General features: G+C 45.4%; 1 protein-coding gene across 1 annotated transcript in view; it reads right to left on the bottom strand.

Annotated features, from left to right (window-relative positions):
- The window catches only part of ATP6V0D1 (ATPase H+ transporting V0 subunit d1), a 34,870-nt gene that overhangs the window by 8,654 nt on the left and 7,851 nt on the right, over positions 1–18,365 (bottom strand). The window contains exons 2-3 of the mRNA XM_068202906.1: positions 15,799–15,970; positions 1,715–1,893 (exon numbers count right to left, since the gene is read on the bottom strand). Coding sequence (XP_068059007.1) covers positions 1,715–1,893; positions 15,799–15,970 — 351 coding nt within the window. The remainder of the gene's footprint in view (positions 1–1,714; positions 1,894–15,798; positions 15,971–18,365) is intronic.

The following is an 18,365-nucleotide window of genomic DNA, read 5'->3' as shown; positions in this document are numbered from 1 at the left end:
TGCAAACAGAGTGTGCCAGGACTGGTTTTTACTGCAGGATGTGCTGGCCAGCCTGGATAGCTAAGCAGTGGCTACTTCAGAGTAGCTGAGGAATGAGTACACAGCTATTTCAGTTCTTGGCCCTCCAATATCCCAAATTAGGCTTACAGCCCTGTTAACCTATGAAAGCCATTTGGGGTTAGGCATTCCCACCAAGCCACGTAGCTACTCAAGTCCTTTTAGGAGATAGAGCTGCTGTTTCTTTGCGTGTGGTCACTGGAAAGAGTGCAAGTTAAACAACTGAAGCCTGCAAGCCTGCTTGTTTAGGCAACACAGCTACTCCCCATGTTCCCCTGCTGAAGAAATGCCACACTGGTTGGTACACAGCCCCAAGGGCATGGCCAGGGCAAAGGTCTAGAGAAGCTAGCCCAGGCAGGGCTGAAGCAGGCAAAACCAACTCATGTACAAATACATGAAAGCAAGAGGCAAAGACCCTCAATTGCCAGCCATGTTGTCCAGAAGCACCTCAACACTGACACGGGGCATTTTCACTCCATATTCTGCTGGAAGCTTTAAGGAATCTGAGAGATAATATCTCTGAAATACTCTATTCTATCTTCTTGCCAAAATGGGAAGGTTCCCACTTGTGAGGAGGATTTTCTTCCCACACATCATCCCTACAGTGGGCTCAACTCAACTGCATGCAGAGCCTCAGTTCTCCTGCTCTGCTTGTTGTCCTGCCTGGCAACCTAGACCTCCTGAGGCAGGTTCTCCCTTCTTTACTGGCCACAAGTCATTTTTCCATTACGACTACTTAATTTGCCCCATTATTACACAGAGCATTTATAAAAGCACTTTCAGTTCCAAAGCCAACTATTTCTATCAAAGACAGTATGATGACTTAGAGTGTTTTCTTCTTTCTAGCAACCCCAAAAGAATGATTAATCACTGACTCAGGCATATCTCATTACGTTTTTGCCCACAGATGCTAAACTAGAAAGTCACCTGTGACCACCTCCCCTACTACTGCAAAGACTTTAATATTTTCTCCAGAATCACTTCCTACACCTTTTATCTTTAAAGAACAGATCTGTCTGACTATCTCTTCATAAGACACTTGGTTTTAGCATTATGTGCCTCCTGAACAAGCCTGCAGCCCTGAGATAATATACCTCAGTCCAGGATGCTGCTATACAATGATTTTTAAAAGGCTTTTGGAGATTTGCTGTGGCTGTTTGGGTTTGGTTTTTATTTACATAAAGGTCTTTTATTTAACTAGTGCTAATTTTACTAGTCTCAGAACAAGACTGGGTATGTGCAAATCTCTGTAATTATCTATAAAAACTGCATACAAGAAATTACCCAATGGTCCAACTAAAAGTGCTAGAAATCAAGTGATTCGTTCCAGCAGAAGACTCAAAAGCCTTTCACTAAGGAGACTCAAGGCCTGGCTCACAAAAACCAAACTGCACTTTGCCCTACCACTGTGATGGCCTGGGCACTGATTGAAGGGTACAGAGAGGTAGCTGGTCCTCCAGAGGAAAAGATGGCATAGGACAGACATAAACCTGAACTCAAGCCCAGCCACCAGAAGCAGTACAGCCACAGCTGTGCATTACCCACCGCTTTGTCGTCCTGGAGCACAACTTAGGCTTAGCTGGAGATAGACTGGGGGAGAAAGGGACATCTGTTCCACCACAGACAGCTGAGTGGTATTTTGAACAGCTCCACTCACCCAGGGGAGTGTCCACCAAGATTGCATTGTAGAGCTCTGCAGGTGTCTGAGCAATGTTCACAGCTTCCATCTGCTCAAAACTTCCCAGAGGATGGCATTTGGGCACCAATTCGGAGATGGAGCGCTGGTGCAGAGTCCCGGTGATCAGCAGAATGACATTGTCAATCATGTAACTGTACCTGGAGGAATGAAAGAGGAAGACTGAAACAATACATATAATACGAAACCCAGCAACAGGCATACATCATCTCCTCGTGAACATCTCCAGAAAGATGCATGCTTCCCACAAAGAAGTACTAAGGCACCCCCTTAGCATCTGTTTATCATGCCAGGCTAGGAAAAGGCAGTCAGGCATAATCCCAGGCTGTGATTTATACCACACCATCTGGGTACCACCTACCACTGAAGAGCATTAGACTGGAACTGACTTATGGAGGCCTCTGGCCCCATACCCTGCTCCGAGCATGGCCAGCTCTAACTGCTCAGGCAAAAAGACTTTTGAGTGCTCATAAGAACTTTGAATTGCTTGCAAGGATGTGTATCTCACAACCTCCCTGGGGCTCTGCTTCACCATGCAACCACACTCGCAATGAAAAGGCTTTTCCTAAAGTTCCCCCATGGTCATTTGTCTACTGTCTCTCATTCTAACCCCACACACCTCCAAGAGGAGCCTGGCTCCAGTTTCAGTGCCAGCAACACTGCTCCATCTTGCCAAGTGAAAGGAGGAAGGGTCACATTTCTGCCGCCTCACTCCATTCCAAAAACAACAGGACTGGCAGCTTTGGCACAACCTTCACTCACACCCTCAAGAAACTACACATAAGGTTTTTCACACCTCTACACCAAAAGCTACAAACTTCTTTGCATTAGCCCAAGTTATGACGCCCCAAACCAAGTTCTCCACTTATGTTATTCAGGATTAGCAGATTCAGTCTTTGGCACTGCAGCAATGGGACATTCAATCTGGAATCACAGTACCTGGCATAAGTTCCACCAACACAAGCCCTTTGTGGCCCTCGTCTCCAATATGTCCATTTTTCTCCTGCACTGAGGAGCTCAGAACTGGGCACAGCATGCCAGGTGAGGCCTCCCCTGAGCAGAGGAGAAAGAACACCTCCCAGTACTCCCAGTCCAGCCAGAGAACAGAGACACAGCTGGCCTGAAGACTGGGTACATACAAAAGGCTGGTAGCCTTCTCCAAGTAGAAGGTCCAAGCAAGGGATCGAGGCATCACAAATACCAAGTGTCCCCAGCAAGAACAGCAGTGATACTCTAGGTATCTTCACCACCAGCTAAGCCACAAGTCAACCAAGCTGAGAACCTGAAAAACATCAAGTGAGATGAGGGGGTTTTTTATGCAGCAGAAGTTGCCTTTGCAGATATCCCTCAATAGCACAGGGAAGAGGTACAGATGATCAGGAGAGCAGGATATGTGGCATTTTACACTCCCTTGATCGCACTCCTAGAATTCTAAAAAGTTAGATGATGGAAAAGACCTGAAGAAGCTTCTTGGCAGGAGATACTTCAAAACAAATGAGATCAGTCTGAACTAGAATGGCAGAAGGAGCTATGCACATCTGGAGCTGAAGCTTTGCTGAGAGTCAGGCTTCCCACAGGTACTGGAGTACTGAAGAAAGGGAATTTAATGCCAGCATCCTGGGACCGAGGTGAAGACAGGCATGGCAAGGCTCTGGTGATATTTACCAGACACACACTGGGATGCTGCTGGTCTTTGCATTTCCAAGCTAACAAAGAGCACAGTGCAGACCTACTTCCCTTTAACCACATCAAAGGCAGGTAAGCAGAGCCAGTTAAAAGCAGATTTTGCTAGTTTTTATTAGATGGGCTTATTGCCTCTCAAATATGCTCAAAGGGCACGTCCATGAAAACATCAAATCCACACCTTAGTTCCTCAAACAGGTGCTGCTTTTTTCTCTGCACACTGCAAGGCACCTCCTGGCCCTATGATTTTTGCAGAGCACCCTTCTGTTTTCACAGCCTACTTTTCCTGGTTCAATCTAGAACCAGGGCAATGAGCGCAAGCTTCACGTACTAGGAAACCTCCTTTTGCCCTTTAATCTGCAAGGTCATTATCTTCCCTCCTGTTTGTGCAGCTCTCACCATGGAGATGACTGCAATCTCCAGGACAGCAAGAAGGGCCTGTTTATGAGAACTGAGGTAAGTCCCTTGCAGTAAGCAGCTGGTTCCTGGTAAATAAAAGCATCTGCACCCTAACACAGATGCTTCTCCATGAGGTGCACCAGAACAAGGATACAGAAGATCATTTCCCAGCTCCACCATCTGCCCTCAACATGCAAGTTTCCTTAGTGCAACACAGTAGCTTTAAGGAAAGACCACAGGCACTTCTCTCAGCAAAGCAAGGCAACAATATACAACCAGACCAGATCTGTTATTTTAACTCAGCCTACAGTGAAGGAATAGGTAAGGAAATTCAGTCATGTATGCCAACACACCTCCTTCCTATCCCCAGTTTACTACGGACACCATTCTCCACAAGCTATTGCAAGGAGCCTGGCCAATGTCAACTGCACAAAAAAGGAACTGAGGAGAAGTGTCTGGAGCCCTACTGCTCTCAGGTCTTCAGAGCAGCTTACTGGAGTCCCACCAAGCTCATTCATGCCTTCCCAGTCCAGCTCAGCACAAAATCCACAGCCAGGTTTCAGGAGAGCTGCCAAAATCTGACTCTCTTCACACATGGAAGCTCCTGCTTTCAGACTGATAGTCTCAGAAAAAGACAATCCAGCTGGCTTCCAGTTCCAGACAGCAAAGCATGGTCCTCCTTGTTTAATTTATACCCCTTAACTTGACTGTTTCCTCATCCTTCAGGGAGGTCTGGGAAATGCACGGTCTATAGCCCAAATGCCAAGGAAGCACCAACTGTTTTAAAGATTACTTCACCTCCTTAAATCTTGCTGTCAAAGGATTCATCCCTGCAGGAAGAGTTAATATATGTGAGACAGAAGGGGAATTCTCATTCAAATTTCCCTCCTGACAGCATTTCAAACCTTCACAATAACAAGGCAAATACAGCAGGACAAAGGTCTTCTTGTACCTGTTAAAGCCAGGCAGACACCAGCAGCACTACCTAATCCTTCACAATAGTTCCATTTACTTCAAGCAAGGCCAGACCATCCTTATTCACATTCAGTCCCTACTTCACTCCAATAAAATCAGTCACAGATTAGCCACTCATGGCTACAGGACAAGTCTTCCAGTGCCAGGGCAGCTGGAAAAGTCTCTTCTCATATGTGGAAGGGGCAACAGTCACATTGCTGTGTCAGGTTTCAACAAGGACCCATCTGCCTCCATCAGCAAAGCTGTCCCAAGACCACAACAGAGGTCCTGGCTATGCCGGCATTTCCCCCCAGGCCCAAAGAAATAGATTAAGTACAGCAGCAGCAGTGTTTCTAAGAACCTCCAACTACTTGTGTAATAGAGCAACTTTTGTTGTCATCTTCTTCCTCATCTCCTATAAAGCTCTAACCAGAGTCAAATGTTTCAGCTTTCATGGTTAATGTCTGCTCAGGCTCCTCCAAGAGCATTTTAACCTTCACTAGCTCTCAGTGCAGCCAATAAGAGGACCACGTTCTGGGACACGTAAGAAAATAGAAGTAGTTTGTCACTTGCAGCACCATGAAACCTTATTTCAGCCCACTTGGATGGCCTCTTCACAGCAAAACTCTCTTGCACACAAATGTGTTTTACACTCCTGCTTTGAGCTGTTTCTGCTCACCCGGGGACATGGGCACAAAACCAGCCAGAGTCTGACATGCCCAGGTACACCAGGCATAACTCCTCCTGTCACCCACTGAACAGAGGTGTTGTACATTCACAGAAATGTCAGTAACATCTCACAGGAGAGTATAATTTCTTATTAAGGGACCAAAAAGAGTCAGCAAACGTAGAAATATCCTCACCATCATCCACAACAGGGCAGAGACAATGTTTTACAGCTTCCTGAAGTCTGAGTCAACTGAAGCCACTATCTTTGCTCCTCCAGCAACTTCCACTGCAGAACAATATGCATTAGGTGACACTCAGATAACAAGAACAAAGTCAGGCTAGGATATGCCTAAAGAAGCCAAAAGAGGGGCATTGGTGGGGGAAACCTTCCTTCCAGCAGCAGTAGGCCAGAGTTCATTCTCACTGCTGGTTTTGGGAGGTATGGTCTCAGGCAGACGCAGCAGAGAACCCTCACAGAGAAGAGGGGAGAGCCAGCCCCCAGAAGCTAAATCCTGACATAGTCACCCATGGGTAGCTATGGAGCAGAATCAAGCAGGAGTAGAGCACAAGTGCAAAAGCCATGCACAAATACTTTGACAATGTATGTTTCCCCCTTCTGGCATTACTTAAGTACAGACACTGATAAATAAGACATGTAAGAAAGACTGCAGTGGCCTAGTGAATATTTGGAAAGGCTGTTTTAGCAGGGGAGCACATGAAATGCATGAACACTCATCACATGGGGCATTTACAATTTGGCCTCAAGGCACTCAGGCACAGCCCTGCAAGGCAGTGACCCCAAAACAGTTACAGCTTCTCCCTCCTCCACTTACTAATCTAATCTAATCATAAAGAGTCATTGTCCTACAGCAGGTAGGTTGGTCTTTTATTGCTTTCTGTTCCAGGATACTAAAAAAACCGTTAACAATACTGCAAGTAGTCACAAAGCATGACTAATGATGGAATATTGCATGACCTGGGATTCTCAGGGATCCTCCAAAAGTAGAGCCAAAACTGTAGCTCAAACAGCTGCTCTGCAAGGGATCATGAGGACAGCCCTCCATGTCACAGCCAACAGACAGCAGTGGGCCAATGCAAAGGTGCATAGCAGGGGTTTTGTCGGGATGGGTTAAGATATTGCCTTGCTCAGGCAGCTTTAACGCTTTCCAAAACCAGCATTAGACATTAACTCAGACTACTGTGAGCAAGGCCAAAGTTCCTATGTGACTGCATTGGGCAGTTACTCAGATTAATATAGAAGCATAAATTTATTTTGGGATGAAAAAGGGAAATTTCCAGTGGGATCAGAGCAGTGCTCTGAACTCGGCATGAATTCTAGAGACAGATTTAAAAGATAATGCAGTTGTTTTGACGATAGTCACTTTAGCATCTAATGCTTCCCTCTTGCAGCTCATTCAGCTCACGTACCCAGGGGGTGTTGGGAGAAGAAACTTAGGGAAAAAGTTTCAGGCTGGTTGTACCGCTGCTTCCTTGGGTTTGTGCATAAATACACAGATCCATCTATATCCCACTGGATACTGTGCTGGTACACAGAACCACTTGGCACACCTCTCTCGAGCTCCAAATGTTAAGCAGCCACGGGGGAAAGCAACACACAGACTTCAAAGCCCAAAAGAGCAGTGGCTGACACTAAGAATAGTGCCAACAGCTGAGATGTTTGTATCTGCAGGGTGGCTTAAGATCATTAGTAAATAACTGCACAGATGTCCTGATCTGGAAAGGAGAGGAATGCTGCACATCAGGAAGATCTCAGTGCCTCACTGAGACTTGTCTGAGTAATAGACAATGGATGTGAACAGAGTCAAATCCTTTAATCAGTTTTTCAGCTCATATTAGAACAGGTCAGATCAGCAGCAGTTCTACCTCTCATCTGCAGCTGAAGCTCTGACAGTGGGAACAGCAAGAGCAGATGCAGTGTGTGATGATCTCTGTTCAAAGTGTCCTTGCTGGTCTCTTCCTATCTTTGCACACTGTCCTTCCTAGAGTCACACCAACACAAACCCTACCTAAGTGGTACATTCGTGAACATGCCAAAGAGAAAGCTGAGAATTTCATGGCTGCCACCACAAACCAAGGGCACTCAGCCAGGAAGTGGGTGCTCTGCTAAACTTAGATCAACAAGACCATTTGAGAGCAAAGAGTTTTAACTTCACAGTACTACAGAGGCTGTGGCAGCCTTTCAAAACCAAGTATCCAGGAATGTTCTCAGCATTAATCTATATTTAGCTGTATCTCCACATGATTTTTACCATCCTCTAGTCTAGGTCTCTTGGGATACTGACCTCAGTTTTCCACTGGTATCATCTGTTAACTTACATGCAGTGATACATTGTTAGCTGCATTAAAGACTAACGAGGAAAAAAAAAACTACAAGAAGTACTTTTTATTTTAAGGCTTTATTAATTTGACTCAGTGTTCCTTATCTGTAAAAACCCCTTGAAACATCAGGGAATGTTTTGAGCACCTTGCAGCCTGGTGTAAGAATCTCTGGTTACCTAAACTTGATGCCTCAAAGATTGAGAAACACAGGGCTGATATGCAAAGCTGAGCCCTGGCACTCTGCGCCATGTTGAACAGGCTTGAGCCCTAAGTAATTTTAAATATTGACCAAAAACATGTAATCATGCTGCTTTCACAGGGACCAGCTGCAGAAATCAAACTTGCATGAAGTTTTTCTTATCTTACTGGTAAAGAACAAACCCCAAAACATTTAATGGATATAAAATAAGAGGAAAGGCTGCACTGTTCACATTATGCCCCAAACTGTCTTAGTAGCTAAGAAACCTGAATGAGTTTAGAAGCCTAAAAGCCTTTACCTGCTTCTCACTGAATCTGTGGTGTGGACCCAGCCAATGTGCAGAACATCTCTGTGCATACAGACCTGATGCCAGCAGAAGACAAGAAAATGCATCATCCCTCTTGGCATGCAGTAAACCAAAGGAGGTAGACAAAAGATTTAGCTCAGCCTCTAAATATTGTGGTACTTATTCAAAACTCTACACAAGTGTTTGCTAGACTTCAAACTAGCTTACAGAATGGACCTGGGAGGGCACTAGTACCCAAGATGCTCCCAGGAAGCCTTCAGAAGCAGTGCCCTTGGCCTCCAGACCTCCTCTGGGCTGAACTTGCCAGTCTAGAGTATTGAGTAAGGTAAATCAATGGAAAGGTAAAAGGAAAACAAAAGCTGCTAAGGTCAAGCATGAAAGATCTTGGGAATGGTTTCAGTCGAGGAGTGAAGCATGTTACGTGTAAACAGAATTGCTTAGTGAGTGCACACCCAGCTGAAGGTACTGCACATAGGTTTTCTTCTGGAAAAGCTGCAGTCACACAAATTGATTTGAGCAGCATTGATAACCTCCTAATACATACTCCCTACCCTTCTTGTTTTATGCCTCTAACATTCTGTTCAGCCTGTTGAGGAAAAGACTGCAAGGAGGAGCATGGGAGAAGTACAAGGACTGCTCCTGCAAACTGAAGACTCACCAGAGAAATTCAGCTTTAAACAAAGCCCAAGAAGATACAGAAGTCCACACAATGCCTGTGGATGACACCGCATAAGCTTGGACAGGGATGAAATCCAGGGGCAATAAATTCTCACCTAATCACCCAGAGCCCTGTCTCAGACTCTGTAGAGTTTCACTGAAGACTTCCCTTAGTGACACATGGGCTGACATCTGGAGCTCATCACTAGCTTTTTGCTGCATCTTTACTGCCACCAGTAGCATTTTTTTAGCTTTTCTGATCACTACCACAGCTCACTGTTTGCCAGGCACTGTGTTAACATGCTCTTAAGAACAGTGCTGCTCTGTAGCAGAGCAGTTAGGCTGTTCCCATTCAAATCCAATGGCCAAATGAAATGTTTTTCAGGCATCAGGAAAAAAAAAAAAAAAAAAACAAAAAAAACCACAGCCTTTTAATCTAATATACAGTGAAACACATCTTTCAAAGATTCACTTTCTAATGAGGGCACCTGCAGTCACACCATGACTCCCACAGTCACCACCATGCAACCCAGTCCATCACCACAGACATTGGTTCTGGGAAACCAGTATGAGATCAGCATCCTTTGGGAATGCAGGTGAGCAGATGCAGCTCTGATGCCACCATCCAGAGGACACAAGTCTCTGATCATTTCCAGACCATTAGCTACATGCCCTCTAATTTTGAATATTGCATAATCCCTCCAAGAACTTGGCTTATCAGTTCAACTTTGCACTCCCTGCAAACACGGAAGCTGTTTGTCAGAAACCCATGCAGCTTTGCCAAAAAAATCTCTGCAGAAAAGGCTCTTAAGCTTTTTATTGCAGAATCCCCAGCCACTATGGTAATTTTTGCTTCCTAACCCCACCGCCACCAAGGAACCTGACTGAAACAGTACAGTGTAATTTTAAATGCAGCAGCATTAGGAAAGATCCTTCAGATTGCTGGACTTGTCACAATGATCTACACCTAATGTAAAGCATTTGAAAGGTTTTTTTCTTCTGCAGGAAAGGATTTCAAAAGGATGCAGTCATATTTTGTAACCTCGGCAGTTATGCCAGGATGCACACTCCAGTACCTTTAGAATGAACACAGGCAACTTCCTACTCCAGAGAAGAAGATTAGTGCTCTTCAGCTTAAGAAGCAATTGAAAAATTTGGCTCCAGAAAAACCATTGCTGCAAAATTAAAATTTAATTCAAAGTTGTGCAGCAGAAACTAGATCTATCCAGTGCAGGGTAGAGGCAGAGCAGGACTGGGTCAGGGAGAAGGTAACAGAGGGAAGTGTCAGTTAAGAAAAGGCACGCACAAGGGGAAAAGGTACATGCAGCCTCATCAAAAACACATCTTGTGACCACAAAAACATACTGAAAGCCAAGTTCCCAGCTGCATCCTCGGGGCAAAAAAAGAATCTGGTTCCCAGCCCTTGCAGGCTGGTAAGATAAAGATAAAAGATGACCTAGTCTGTCCTCTGATGACAGGCTTGATCATAGATTTGGAAGATGTATTTAAACCCAGCTTGCTCCTAGCCCTCACTCCCATGGCACACTCAGTGTCCACAGCTGCCAGCAGCTCCCCCACTGAAGACAAGACCAAACCCTTCTCTGCCCATCAGTTTGCTGTGAGGGTTCAAGGGGCCCAAGAGCTGCCAGGGCCTTGACACTGGTCTGCTGCAAAGCCAGACTTCCCAGAGCAGGGAAGAGACTGTGCCGAAGAAACGGGGAGGGAAAAAAAAAACAAAAAAAAACAAAAAAAAAAAAAACCCAAACAAAAAACCCACACACAACAAAAACCAAAAAGCCAACCCAAAGAACCCACTAAACCTTTTTACCTGCCACTGGAAAAATACTAAAGCTGACAATCTGATCAGGCTACAGCAGGCTGGAGTCAGGATTCTTTATCATAATGTTGATCCTATCTAAACCATATACAGGAACACTGGAAGGAAGGAGAGACAGGCCATGGCACCATGTCAGGCTAACACAAAGAACAAAGCCTGTACAGAAACGCAAGGCAGCACATCACTAAGAAGAACCTAAAACCCACTTCCATCCCACAAGTCAATATGTGCTTGTTGAATTCAGGAAGTGGCTTTTGCTGTTTCAAGAACACTTAATACCTGTTTGTTGCTGCCCTACAGAACATCACTGCATTCCCTCAGCCAAACAGTCCATTGTTTGTGTTGGAACAGAGATGTTAACAATTTGTGCCTACCACTCAGATCCTACCATGGTTGGCTGAAAGACATGGGGAAGCACCATCAGACTTCCAGCAAGGAGCTGTGTGGCAAGATGCAGAGCCAGCAGGTGTGTTATGGAGACTGCAGCAGGCTCAGCAAGTTGAGCTTTCTGCTTGCAGTGGCAGAAGCTGCCAGCTACAGCCACCACTTGAAAAAACAAATTGAGGAAGTTGGCCGATTTCCCTTATTTTGGTACTAAGAACACAACACTTGCCACAGAAGAGTTCCTGGAGAGAACCAGAGCCAGGAAAGAGTCAGTGTGGTGCCAGGAGAGGAGCACAACAGGACAAAAAAAAAAAAAAAAAATCAGTGTCAGCAAGTGACCTGGGGAACAAAGACCTCACTTTGGGGTTGCTGCCTAGCCGCGTTCTGGGGTCAGTTTTGTTCTCGTGCTTTTAAACAATGTCCTTTCTCCTATGCTCAGGACAGAGATTAACTCCTGCCCACCTCCCCAGGTGACCAGCCTCACCCACGCTCGCTGTGCACCTGGGGACAGGAAGCACGGGGCTGGAGTGCCACCTTCCGGCAAGCAACCGGCAGCGCGGCCTCCCCTCCCTGGAGCCGGGCATGGAACAGGCACCTTCCTGGAGCCAGGCACAGAACACGCACCCGCTGCTCCAGAGCCCCTGCACTGCCCCTATTGCTGCTTCTCCTCTCCCTGGCCTCACTTATTGCAGGCGCTGCTTCGAAGAGGCACGTGAAACGACGTGGTATCATTCCACCTGGGACAAACAGCATGGCTCCTGGCAGGTTGGTGCTGGGGCCAGAGGAGACAAGGACTACAGCTGCTCCTGCAATCAGACATTTCCCCAGATCTCAGCAATGCGTCCTGGGTCAGATCAGAGCATCCTCAAAAAACAAGCACAACAGTCACCCGATGAGCCACTCAAAACCACCTCAAAGGTTCAGCAGGACATTCAGGAAGGAGAAAGCTTGACTTTTTTAAGTGCTTGATCCACGTCCTGGCATCAGCCATGCACAGCGTGGCCACTATCAATGAGTGTCAAGAGGCCCCCAAGTGCCCATTTTACGTGAGGTTATCCAGGAGTCCTAAGAAGGCCAAAAAGGTAAGTACATACAAAGACATTCAAGCAGCAATGAGTTTCAAAGCTGAGCTGAACACGCTACAAAACATTTCCTTCCAATTTGAGCCAGACACACCTCCTACAATCCCACTCAATGTTAAAAATCTCTGTTTACAACTCAAAAGAGGTCTCAGTGAACTCAAGCTTTCCTCCTGCAGAAGCCAGCCCTGCTCAAACTTTCCACATCTTTCTACTATTTTTTATTTCACTTCAGCCTGTATACTATTAGCACACAGATACATCCAGTTGAGTACAATTTCTTCTTCTGACCACCTGGTGCCTCAATTGCCTTGAGCTGTCTACCAGGAGCGGTCTTTATCATTTCCTGCTCAAGTCTCATTAACTACCCTGAAAGAATGGAGTGGGAAACAGTCATGTTCAAAAGGCAAAGATAAATCACCCCCTATCTATGTGTGCACCCAGAATGAAAAATCAAGAGGTAAAGGCTTGTCCCAGTGTCACCCAGGCAGGCAGGATGACACAGTACCTATGGGTGCACAAGCACAAAATCCCCAGCACTGCCAACATCCTTTGGCTGAACATTTTTACAGTGCTGCCTCCATACACAGCTGAGCTAGATGAAAACCACTGGCACAAGTATGTGCTACCAGCTCCAAAGAGAGCTGTTCTCCACTCCAGCTAGTTGGGACACACATGGGAAGTTTTACACTGTTAGCAGACAAAATCTCTGGAATTTCTGTCCCCTGCCCCAAAGCAAGATCTACAACAACTCAAGGGACAGTTTCACAGAACACAGTCTGAAAGGCAGCCTAAGAAGCCTCTTTTCTGCTAGGCCTGTCACCAAAATACTAGGTTTATCAAGAGAAGATACTAAGACCCACTGGGCAAAAGCAGAACCTTCTCTAAACTCCTTGTGGTTTACTGTATCATGTTTTAACCTGCCTGAAGAGTCATTACAAGTTATTAAGAGTTTCTAATACCCTGATAGCGACTCCCACCTTGAAGCAGTCAAAGCTGGCAACACCTTCTCTACTTCAGCAATACTCCACTGGTGTGATGAGTGCAGACCCAGAGGAGACCCCTCCATCAGTGGTGCAGCAGAACTACAACAAAACCCAACTGAACACTTGACCTCCTTGCACAAAAGACTCTACAAGAGAGTGCAGACATTCCATATGGAAAAACAACTTTCTCCTACTTCACCTTTTGCCTTCCTCTAGGCAGCACCTCAGGCAATGGCATTAAACCAAATCTTGTAGGTAAAAAGGAAGAGATAAGAGTGAAGACAACTTGAGGAACATTCTGTGCAGAACAGAAACAATATATTCAAAAAGAGATTATGCAGTAGCAAGAGACAGAGGAATCTGCACAAAATCATGTTTTGCTGTAGAGAACTCAAAGTGAGAATGACAGAAGCAGAACAAGATCAATGTTAAATCAAGTTGAGGGCAGAACACCAGTTTTTGAAAGTAATTCCAACAGCTGGTAAGAACCAGCCTTTCTGATTACACAAGATGTCTAAGGTCTTCTGCAAAACACAAGGTGGATGGTAGACACTGAATAAAGATCAACAGGACTGAAGTTAAGAGGAACTGGATTTCCATGACCATCCATAGCCTTCTTACCAAGTTCTTCTTACCAACTTCTTACCAAGTCAGGCAGTGTGTAACCAAGAGTGGAGTGGTCTGAGACCATTCAGCTCATGTTTGCCACACACTGTTTTTTAAAGTGAGACTCTCAGGCAACAGCAAAGTTTTAAAGTCTGCAAGATACTGCTGTGCTGCCCAAACTATTGCCTTTAAACAGATGTGACAGAAGCATTAGTGATTACTATGATAATTTCATGGAGAAATTTTCATAAACTTGTAACACAACAAAGGAAAAGAAACAGTGGAGGACCACCCACCTAACATTGCCAAGCTCAAACAGCACTGATGTCTTGACAGAAAATTCAAGATGGGCAAAAAGGTGTTTTAAGAGCTAACTTAAGTTTGAGAGAATATAAGAGATTGCTCCATACAGTTAGGATGATGAACTAGAAATTGCTTCATCCATTGGAAACACTGCTGCAAAATGGGAGCTTGGTAATGTTTTGCTCCATATTTGGGCCCAAACATGAAAACTCTAGAAATTTTACTGACTAGCTTATAAGTAAAAACAATTCCTTAGAAAACAGGAAAGGCTTAGGAGACAGCTTTAACACACTGACACAGAAAATAACAGATAGGAGCCACTGGGTTAGAAAGTGAGATAGCAGTAGCACCCAGACAGAGAAAGGAGTCAACACAAAGGCACGTGGCAGAGAGACGGGTGTTTAGTCAATATTTGCAGATGCAGGAGATGCCACAGATAGATGAAAATTTAAATTTTTTTCCATTAACCACAAAGATCTTTCAACATCAGCCTGCATAATTCAAAAACTTGTAGCTGGTAAGCAGGATAACAGACAACTGCCAAAAATGCATAATTAGTATCACTGTAGGATAATTAGGCTCACTGTACCAGAGGTTTAACTATCCCACTCAAGAACAGAATGTTATCTCCTTCTCAGAAATGCAAGTTAAAGTCACATTCCACTGAACCAGAAACTCACTTTTGTCCATGAGGCATCTCCTTGGTGGTTAGAGGAGACCATTGACAGTGTAGTTTGCAAGCTCAACTAGAGCTTACAAGAATATAGACTAAGGAAAGGAAAAAAGTCAATTTTACTTCCATGTTTCATATGCAAGCTAGGACTAGTATCCTTCTGCCACTAACAATTCCATTTCCTTACTGAACAAAACAAGAGTAGCACACTGGGAAGCAGAGGGTTGTACAAAACCTCTGGGAGAAGATAGCCCAGCAGTCTTGAGGTATTTCAAGCTTTTCACATCAGCTGAACCTGCTGTGGAAGCCCCATGTGTTTCTACCAACTGACAGAGATGTGCTGAGGCTGCTGCAGCCCTGTGTTTCCCTGCTGCACATTCCAGGTCCTGCCTTCCCCTAGTGCTGGCATTTGCTGGATCCCACTGAACTGTCCAAGAAAAACAAACCAGTCAAAGGTTAACCCCAAAAGGGAAAAGTTGTTCAATTTCTGGCCAGCCTAACTCCCTAACTCCAGTTTGAGATGGGGCCAGAGCCCCTGGGGTGGGACAGGAGAATCACATCAGCCCTGATGAAGGCTGATCAACCTCAGAACTAGCAGGCAACTCCTGTAATGCACACGCATGGTATGCCTATGTTTTGCAGCAAGACCACAGTTTTAAAAAAACAAGAACATTTAACACAAGGGACAAAGATAAATGGTACCTCTAAGAGACTGAATCAATACTGCGATGGAAGGCAGCCAAGCAGCTGTACCAATGGAGCACACGCTCCCTGGGAACAGAAGCCTTTAATAACAGTGATACGATGCTGCTGCTTTGAGACGTCCAGATACAATCACACCCCTTTCAGTCTAGAAGCTGCATAAAACACAGCAGGTGCAGGGCTCAGAGTAGAAAGCTGGTCTGAGAGCTCTCAAGTCTGGAGGAACACCAGCATTTCAAATGCTGTTCATGACCAGCTGGTACTCACGTGATAAAGTCCAGAAAACTTGCCAGGGGCTCATACGCGTGGTTCCTCATGTGACGGAACTCCACCACCATCTTCTCCTTCAGCTTGTCATCAATGACGGACACAGTGAGCGGGGAGGCTTCATTGGCCAGGAAGTTCCCATAGTCTGTGCTCTGGAGGTGCAGTTTCAAGTCTGAAAAAGAAAGAAAAATTTCACTCTAGAGGGTTTTGGGCTGGGTTTGGTGTTTTTTTTCAGCATAGCCAAAAGAGCTGCTGCTCAGGGTTTTGGGCTGGGTTTGGTGGCTTTTTTTCAGCATAGCCAAAAGAGCTGCTGCTCAGCACTTCTCTAGGCATCCTCTTCTCTGAAAGATCACCTAGACAAAAGCACATGTGTTAGGTCATACATTTATATTTGTTCTCAGTTTTATCATGGACAACCCAAATGCAGGAAAAGATCAGTGTTTCACCGTATCAGCCTTGCCTCATCTTAAAAACAAATCTGTGACACCATCTGTGTAACTGAGCACACACACTGGTGCCAGCTGTTCACTCTGCTAGGTCAAGGTGGAAGCTTACTGATTTTCTAGGAGGTACTTGCTAGAAATCCAGGGGGATTAAAAAACTAAATAACTTAAGCACTCCATCTAGCCAAAAGGGCTCTGGGTGCAGGCTCCTCTGAAAAAAATCACAACCAAGAACCTAACTGCACACACAGCAAGTCTCCCCAGACACTAGTGATGTGCAGACATTTGTAAAGCTTTCAAAACCAAAAAGACAGGAACAGCAAATCAGAAATTATAAACCATCTTGGTCTTACATTATCAAAGCAGCCCAGCTAATTGTGCTGGTAAATAGAATTCAGGCATTAACAGGTAGAGAGGGGCTAGTGAAGATGAAGGCCATTTAAATCCATCTCACAGGGTAGGCAATCCCTGCTCAGGATGGAAGAACATGCTCAGAAGTCTTCCCTTTCTCCAGTTTCAAGCAGAGGAAACCTTTGTTTCCTCTGTTACCCCTGCTTGCAGGTCAGGTGCCCAACCAAGCTGGAGCCCTGGCCAACAAGCAACCACAACACGCTGAGTTCTGTCAAGATAAAAGCACTGTTTGAGCCAAAAGCATTTAAGCGTCTCCGTGGAAAAACTGAATCCAGAACTAAGGAACGTCATACAATCCTACTCCTCAAAGCTCTACTAGTTGCATTGGTACACAATGTTCATCTCCCTTCAGTTTCACCTCAGAGGGCCAGTTAGGCAAGCATCCTCCCAGGGATTCAAGACCTTTATGGGGTAAGGAGAGGAGCTGGAAGAGTTGAGTCAAACCAGATGTGAACACATCATCCAGAGAAAACAAAAGAAGATAATTCTCCCTGGTTTTTCTGAAGCAGCATTACTGAGGCTGCCCTTCACTTCCACTGAGCCACATGAGTCCTCAGCATTATGGCACAAGTATCCACAGCACCGAGGTCAGAGCAAGCACTCAGCCTGGTCTGAGGAGTTTGACCTTTTGACATTACACCCAGCCATAGGCACAAGCTGGAGAGCTCCTCCTCAGGCTCCAACCTGAGCTTGTACAGCATGATACTGTTCTCAGCCCAAGGGATCAGGAGTCAAACAGCTTCCAAGCCAACTGACTCTTCTGGGTATTTCCAAGGAGCTCTAGCAAAGATGGTTTTGACCCAGCACTCCATAGTTACAAAGATGTTCCCAGTGCTCAGTATAACTAAAGGCCAGAGACTTAAATACCACTCAGTTTGTCATATTTCTCAGTGGCTTACATGAGAGTTTTAGGGGCACTTGTAGAAAGAAGGGGATTGTGCTCCCCCTAGTCAGTTCTGATGAGACCCCATCAGCAGCGCTGCATCCACCTCTGGGGTCCCCAGCACAGGAAAGACATTGAACATTGGGAACAGGTCCAGAAGAGGCTACAAAGATAATCAAAGGGATAGAGCATCTCTCCTATGAGGAAAGGCTGAAAGGATTGGAATTGTTCAGCCTAGAGAAGAAAAGGCTCTAGGGAGAACTTACTGCAGCCTTTCAGTACCTGAAGGGGCTATAGGAGAGCTGCAGAGGTACTTTTAACAAAGGCATGGAATGACAGGACAAGGGGTAACAGCTTCAAACTAGAAGAGACTAAGTTTAGAATGGATATTAGGAAGACATTCTTCCCTGGGACAGGGGTGAGGCCCTGGCACAGGTTGCCCACAGAAGTTGTAGATGCCCCATCCCCAGAATTTTTCAAGTCCAGACTGGACAGCATTTGAAGCAATCTGCTCTAGTGGAAGGTGTCCCTGCCCATGGAAGGAGGTTTGGAACAAGAAGGTCTTTAAGATCCCTTCCAACCCAGACCATTCAATAATTCTATGAATCCTGGATGTAGCAAAGAGAGCTCCCCATCCAGCTACACACATCAAGGCTGAAGCAAAGCAGAGCTCTAACCTAGATCTCTGCTCCCCAGGGTAATCTACAGCTGAACAGCTGTGGTTTGTTCTACCAAATCATGGTCAGCTTATGCTCACACTTGCAAGGGAGAAGACATTGCCTGAGTAACTCAGTCAAGTCTGCAGCACAAACCTTGCCACAGAGTCAAAC

Source organism: Anomalospiza imberbis, chromosome 12, assembly GCF_031753505.1.
Source record: "Anomalospiza imberbis isolate Cuckoo-Finch-1a 21T00152 chromosome 12, ASM3175350v1, whole genome shotgun sequence".
In the NCBI taxonomy this organism is placed as follows: Eukaryota; Metazoa; Chordata; class Aves; order Passeriformes; family Viduidae; genus Anomalospiza; species Anomalospiza imberbis.
This window is presented reverse-complemented; position numbering and strand designations above follow the sequence as displayed.